Here is a 7,270-nt window from a genome sequence, read left to right as displayed (position 1 = left end):
CCTGGGATTTCTTTGGAAGGAATGATGCTAAAGCTGAAACTCCAGTACTCTGGCCACCTGATGCGAAGAATTGACTCATTGGAAAAGACCCTGATGCTGGGAGGGATTGGGGGCAGGAGAAAAAGGGGACGACAGAGGATGAGATGGCTGGATGGCATCACCAACTCGATGCACGTGGGATTGGGTGAACTCCGGGAGCTGGTGATGGACAGGGAGGCCTGGCGTGCTGCAATTCATGGGGTCGCAAAGAGTCAGACACGACTGAGCGACTGAACTGACCTGAACTGATTCAACGTTTCCCTTTTAAAATTTCTATGTAATTTTTTTTCTTGGCTGTGCTGGAAAAAAAGATTTTGTGGGATCTTAGTTCCCCCGCCAGGGATCGGACCCACGTCCCCTACAGTGGGAGTTTGGAGTCCTAACCACTGGATCGCCAAAGAACCCCCGTATTTATTCTATTTTTCAACTCCAAATTGGTCCACAAAGACTTCCAAGATAAGTAGGAGCCCCTACCCCACGGATCAAAGAGGATTTGCGCTTCGATGGCCTTTTCTCTGCCTTCAAAGGGTCCCCCTTGGAGGATGTAGGAACCCTGGGTCTAAGGCCCTCCCACCCCTCCTGACTTTCCTGTGGACAAGCCTCCCTGGGGCACCTGGGCCCACTGACCTCTTCCATCTTCTCATCCAGGCGCTTTCCTTCGCATCTTCCCCCAGCAACAGCTACCCCAACTGAGAGAATTTCTCTGATTGGCTGAACACAGCAGGGGGCTCCCCACCCCCACCCCAGAATCTGTTTGCTTCCTCTTTACCTCCACCTTCTTCCTTTACCCCCAACACCAAGCGGGACTTACTTGGTTAAAGCACCAGAGGGCAATGGTCCTCAGGGGGAGGCTGGTCCTGGGACTGCACACCTTGATGACCCTCCTGAGCCTCCAGGAAGTTGGGGCCATCAAGGGTGAGTGCTGAGGGCGCTGGGCGAGGAGAGGAGATTACGGGCGTGGGGTTACCCTTGCGATGATACAGAGTGTGAGCGGTTCCTCTCCGCTGGTTTACGGCAACTTCCGTTGCCAAGAGACTCCCCATCCCTCTCACCTCGATCAGGTCTGTCCTGGACCTAAAATACAGGCTCAGCCTGGCCACACTAGCCATGTTCTGGTGCCTCCTGTTCCTCCTTCCTTCCTTTCGTTTTTTAGATTTTTTTTTTTAACTGTGGACCATTTTTAGAGTCTTCATCGAATTTGTTACAACATTGCTTCTGTTTTATGTTTTGGTTTTTTGGACGTGCGGCATTGTAGGATCTTAGCTACCCTCTGGCCAGGGATCGAACTTGTAACCCCTGCACTGAAAGGTGAAGCCTTAACCACTGGACCACCAAGAAAGTCCCCTTCCCCCCTCTCTGAGACCCAAACCTCCATCTTGCTGCCCAGCATCCTGATTTTTTAAAACAACTTTTATGTATTTATCTACTTGTGGCTGCTCTGGGTCTTCACTGCTGTGCATAGGCTTTCTCTAGCTGCAGCAAGCCAGGCTGCTTTCCAGTTGCAGTGTCTTGGCTTCCCTTACTGTGGAGCACAGGCTCAAGGGGGCCAGGGCTCGGTAGCTGCAGTGCACCAGCTTAGCTGCTCCATGGCATGTGGAATTTCCCCAGACCAGGGATCAAACCCATGTCCCCTGCATTGGCAGGTGGATTTTTATCCACTGTACAACCAAGGAACTCCATCTTTTTTTTTAATTTATATTTTAAAATTTTGTGGCCAAGATGCACAGCATGTGTGATCTTAGTTCCCTGCCCAAGGATCAAACCTGCCTCCCCTGCATTGGAAGCATGGAGTCTTAACCACTGGACTGCCAAGGAAGTCCCAGCATCCTGATTTCTGCAGAACTTCCTGGTTTGAAATGTGCCCATTCACCTCCAGCTCTAGTACCATATTTTTTACCAGGTCAATAGAGAGTTGTTTATGTCTTTATCCTGCTCTGTTCACGAGCTCCTTGTCTGCAGGGCCCACAGCTGTTTTGTCTATATTCCTGGGGCCTGTATCGTGCTGCCCACACGGTGATTTCTCATGACTGCTCTGCAATTAATTTCTTAGGATTATCAAGCCATCTTATCCACCGTCACCTAAACCCTAATTTCTAGAAAGCTGAGCCTCATTCATGTCAAGAGACACATTTAATCATAATGCTCTGAGCAGAAGAGATGGGACATGAACTTTGAACTTTGAATTCCTTTTCTATTGCTCTCTGCAATACCTTGGGCTGCCTTTTTCTACCCTTCTTAATTCTTACTCCTACAGCCATCTCCTGTTTTCCTTCACACCCACTTAAACTGCATTTCTGTGCCCACGGATGCTTTTTTTTTTTTTTTTTGCCTTTGTTTTAAAAATTGAAGGATAATTCAGTTCAGTTCAGTTGCTCAGTTGAAGGATAATTGCTTTACAGATTTATGATTTTCTGTTGTACATCAACAAGAATCAGCCATGGGTACACCCATGTCCCCTCCCTCATGAACGTCCCTCCCATCTCCCTCCCCATCCCACCCTTCTAGATTGTCACAGGGCCCCTGTTTGAGTTCCCTGAGTCATACAGCAAATTCCCACTGGCCGTGTATTTCCCATATGCTATTGTAAGTTTCCATGTTACTCTCTCCATGCATCTCACCCTCTCCCTCCTCCCCTCCCCCCTTGTCCATAGGTCTGCTCTCTATGTCTGTTTCTCCATTGCTGCCCTGAAAATAAAGTTACAAGTACCGTCTTTTTAGATTCCATATATATGTGTCATATACAATATTTATATTTCTCTTTCTGACTTACTTCACTCCGTATAAGAGGCTCTAGGTTCGTCCACCTCTTTAGAACTGACTCAAATCTGTCCCTTTTTATGGCTGAGTAATATTCCATTGTGTATATGTACCACAACTTCTTTATCCATTCATCTGTCAATGGGCATCTAGGTCGTATCCACGTTCTAGCTATTGTAAATAGTGCTGCAATGAACAATGGGATACATGTGTCTTTTTCAGTTTCGGTTTCCTCAGGGTATATGCCTAGGAGTGGGATTGCTGGGTCATATGGTGGTTTTATTCCTAGCTTTTTAAGGAGTCTCCATACTGTCTTCCATACTGGCTGTATCAGTTTACATTCCCACCAACAGTGCAAGAGCGTTCCCTTTTCTCCACACCCTCTCCAGCATTTATTGTTTGTAGACTTTTTGATGGATGGGCATTCTGACTGGTGTGAGGTGGTATCTCATTGTAGTTTTGATTTGCATTTCTCCAATAATGAGTGATGTTGAGCATCTTTTCATGTGTTTGTTAGCCATCTGTATGTCTTTGGGGAAATGTCTGTTTAGGTCTTTTTTCCCACTTTTTGATTGGGTTGTTTGTTTTTCTGGTATTGAGTTGTATGAGCTGCTTGTGTATTTTGGAAATTAATTCTTTGTCAGTTGTTTCCCTTGCTATTATTTTCTCCCATCTGAGGGTTGTCTTTTCGCCTTGTTTGTAAAGCTTTTATGTTTAATTAGGTCCCACTTGTTTATTTTTATTTCCATTACTCTAGGAGGTAGGTCATAGAAGATCTTGCTTTGATTTATGTAATCAAGTGTTGTGCCTATGTTTTCCTCTAAGAGTTTTACAGCTTCTGGTCTTACATTTAGGCTTTTAATCTATTTTGAGTTTCTCTTTGTGTATGGCATTAGGAAGTGTTCTAATTTCATTCTTTTGCATATAGCTGTCCAGTTTTCCCAGCACCACTTATTGAAGAGGCTATCTTTGCCCCATTGTATATTCTTGCCTCCTTTGTCAAAAATAAGGTACCCATAGGTCCGTGGGTTTATTTCTGGGCTTTCTGTCTTGTTCCATTGGTCGATATTTCTGTTTTTGTGCCAGTACCACACTGTCTTGATGACTGTAGCTTTGTAGTATAGTCTGAAGTCAGAAAGATTGATTCCACCAACTCCATTCTTCTTTCTCAAGAGTACTTTGGCTATTTGGGGTCTTTTGTGTCTGTATACAAACTTTTATATTTCTTTTTGTTCTGGTTCTGTGAAAAATGCCATTGGTAATTTGATAGGCATTGGATTTAATCCGTAGATTGCAATTGGTAGTATAGTCATTTTCACAGTATTGATTCTTCCTACCCAGGAACATGGAGTATCTCTCCATCTGTTTATGGCATCTTTGATTTCTTGCATCAGTGTCTTATAATGTTCCATATACAGTTCTTTTGTCTCCTTAGGTAGGTTTATTCCTAGATATTTTGTTCTTTTTGTTGCAGTGGCGAATGGGATTGATTCCTTAATTTCTCTTTCTGATTTTTTCACTGTTAGTATATAGAAATGCAAGTGATTTCTGTGTATTGACCTTGTATCCCATGACTTTACTGAATTCACTGATTAGCTCTAATAGTTTCTTTTGGGTTTTCTATGTATAGTATCATGTCATCTGCAAACAGTGAGAGTTTTACTTCTTTTCCTATCTGGATTCCTTTTATGTATTTTTCTTCTCCGATTGCTGTAGCTAGGACTTCCAAAACTATGTTGAATAATAGTGGTGCGAGTGGACACCCTCACATTGTTCCTGATCTTAGAGGGAATGCTTTTAGTTTTTCACCATTGAGAATAATGTTTGCTGTGGGCTTATCATATACGGCCTTTACTATGTTGAGGTAGGTTCCTTCCTTGCCCATTTTTTGAAGCTTTTTTTTTTTTCTTATCATAAATGGGTCCTGAATTTTGTCAAAGGCTTTTTCTGCATCTATTGAGATGATCATATGGTTTTTATCTTTCAGTTTGTTAATATGGTGCATCACGCTGATTGATTTGCGTATATTGAAGAATCCTTGCATGCCATGGGTGCTCTTAACCTCAGTTAGTTTCTCCTCGTCCCACCCCTACTCTTCTCGTCTCACGCACAGGACCCCACTGGACCGGTGATCAGAGTCAAGATTTAACTCTAGGGTCACAAGCCTGAGCTTAGGTGGTCTCTCTTCTTCCAGCGCAGTGTGCTGGGCCAAACCCTTGCCTCTGTGCTGGCCAGCCCCTCCATCTTCTCCCTTCCAACCCTCAGCAACTCCTCTGCTCTCTAGGGACCAACTCAGTGTTAGAACAGGGCTCTTCCCCCACGCAGAACCCAGGATGCGGCATAGCTCAGAGACTCAACCCATCACACCTGATGGATGAGAGCTGATACCTTTTCTTTTCTCCCCCTGACCCTGAACTCACCCAACACAGCTGACCACATGGGCTCCTATGGACCAGCCTTCTACCAGTCCTATGATGGTGCAGGTCAGTTCACGTATGATTTTGATGGAGAACAGCTGTTCTCTGTGGATCTGAAGAAGAGGGAGGCTGTGTGGCGTCTGCCTGAATTTGGCAACTTCGCCTACTTTGACCCGCAGAGCGGGCTGGTCAGTATTGCAATGATCAAAGCGCATCTGGAGGACTTGGTGAAGCGCTCCAACGGCACCAGAGCCCCCAACGGTACCAGGCCCTTCCCCTGCCCACCCCCAGGCCCCCAGCAAGCAGAGGAGGTCCAGAGAAGCCTCTGCCCCACCCCTCAGGCCTCTGTTGGCTCCCTGGCCCCACTCTCAAAATCTGAGACTTGTACTCAACCCTTTTCTTTCCCAGGAGGTTCTAGATCTCCTCAGATTCCTTCAGCAGCCTCTTCCTGTAGGAATGACCCCTCCTGCCTGGCAGATATGGCACCCCCTGGGCACCCCCTGGCCCTTCAGTCTCTTGTCCCTCTGTTCCCCGCTTCTGCCCTGGTGTCACCAGCCCAGAGCATCCACTGCTCTCAGAAGGCTGATACCAGGAAGCACCCCTCAGTCCACCCCTGACGAGGCCCCAGCTGGAGGCTGCTCCTGTGGGATTCAAGGCCTGCTTCTTCCTAGTGTCCCCCAGAGTGGCCGTGCTGCCCAAGTCTCGCGTGCAGCTGGGCGAGCCCAATGTCCTCATCTGCATCGTGGACAAAATCTTCCCCCCGGTCATCAACATCACCTGGCTGCGCAACGGCCATCCCGTCACCCAGGGCGTGACCCAGAGCAGCTTCTACGCGCAGCCTGACCACTCATTCCGGAAGTTCCACTACCTGACCTTTGTGCCCTTGGCGGACGACTTCTACGACTGCAAGGTGGAGCACTGGGGCCTGGACCAGCCGCTCTTTCAGCACTGGGGTACGGAGCCCCCTCCCCGCTACCCACCTCAGACCCCCGCTACCACCTCAGGGTGCATCCTTCACCCTGAACCCCTTTGCAGGACCCTCTGACCCTCCCTTTCTCTCCCAGAGCCCCAGGTGCCCACCGCGCTGCCTGACACCACAGGGACTCTGGTCTGTGCCCTCGGCCTGATCCTTGGCTTAGGGGGCTTCCTCGGGGGCATCACCCTCATCATCACGGGCACCTGCCTGTCCAGCACCCCCAGGTGCTCCGGGGGTCTGGGGGAGGAAGGTGGGGACCTGCACAGGATGGGGGTGGAGGACGAGAGATTCCGGGAGGGGAGCAGGGACAAGCAGAGGGGAGGCGAGGGTGTCAGGTTGGAGGGAGGTGGACAGAGAAAGGACCCAGAATTGTGAGCTTGAACCTTGACCATGTGGGTTTTGCTACTTTAGGTGATGGCCCTTCTGAGAGAAGCAAGTGTGAGACACCATTCAGCTTCCTGGCAAGTTTCTGACGGCCCTTGCCTGCTCAGTGCGACTCCACCAAGTTCATCATGCTGACTTTGAATGGGATCAACCCTTGTCCTATAGGTCTCCTCCTTTTTGGCCCCCATACGCATGGCAGGGACTTGTGGGGAACCAATGCGTTCCTTTTCCTAGCCCCAACACACACACATGCGCGCGCGCACACACACACACACACACACACACACACAGTTTATTGGTCTACCCAAAGCCCTGGCCAGCAGCAGTAAAATTTTAAACAATGTTTGCACAGTGTCCATCTTCCCAGGCCTTAGCCAATTCTCTAAGGGTGTAAGGGACACTAGGGGAACTCCCAGGTGGCTCAGTGGGTAAAGACTCTGCCTGCTCTGCAGGAGATACGGGTTTGGTCCCTGGATCGGGAAGATCCCCTGGAGAAGGGCATGGCAACCCACTTCAGTATTCTTGCCTGGAGAACCCCATGGACAGAGGAGCCTGGTGGGCTACAGTCTGTGGGGTCCCAAACAGTTGGATATGACTGAAGGGACTAAGCATGCATGCAAAGGACTCTAGGGTCTGAAAGAGGGGATTTCTGGTGATGGCCATTGAGCGTGACGTGCTACTGGGGACTGGCATTCAT

At 48.4% G+C, this 7,270-nt stretch overlaps 1 protein-coding gene across 1 annotated transcript; it reads left to right on the top strand.

Annotated features, from left to right (window-relative positions):
• Window positions 1–802: 802 nt before the first annotated feature.
• LOC104994891 (HLA class II histocompatibility antigen, DO alpha chain) lies at window positions 803–6,916 on the top strand. Its single transcript, XM_010848586.1, has 5 exons — window positions 803–954; window positions 5,226–5,474; window positions 5,885–6,166; window positions 6,278–6,413; window positions 6,601–6,916. The coding sequence occupies exons 1-5, from the start codon at window positions 873–875 to the stop codon at window positions 6,602–6,604; spliced, it is 753 nt and encodes a 250-aa protein (XP_010846888.1). The 5' UTR covers window positions 803–872; the 3' UTR covers window positions 6,605–6,916.
• The last annotated feature ends 354 nt before the right edge of the window (window positions 6,917–7,270 follow it).

The sequence above is a fragment of the Bison bison genome, unplaced genomic scaffold, assembly GCF_000754665.1.
Source record: "Bison bison bison isolate TAMUID 2011002044 unplaced genomic scaffold, Bison_UMD1.0 scf7180017864270, whole genome shotgun sequence".
In the NCBI taxonomy this organism is placed as follows: domain Eukaryota; kingdom Metazoa; phylum Chordata; class Mammalia; order Artiodactyla; family Bovidae; genus Bison; species Bison bison.
This window is presented reverse-complemented; position numbering and strand designations above follow the sequence as displayed.

Bases quoted from the DNA above. Each gene is read 5' to 3' on its own strand.
- LOC104994891 (XM_010848586.1), top strand. From the start codon at position 873: ATGGTCCTCAGGGGGAGGCTGGTCCTGGGACTGCACACCTTGATGACC. The intron at 955-5,225 runs GTGAGTGCTGAG...CACCCAACACAG, and splicing joins GGAAGTTGGGGCCATCAAGG to CTGACCACATGGGCTCCTAT. The intron at 5,475-5,884 runs GTACCAGGCCCT...GCTTCTTCCTAG, and splicing joins CGGCACCAGAGCCCCCAACG to TGTCCCCCAGAGTGGCCGTG.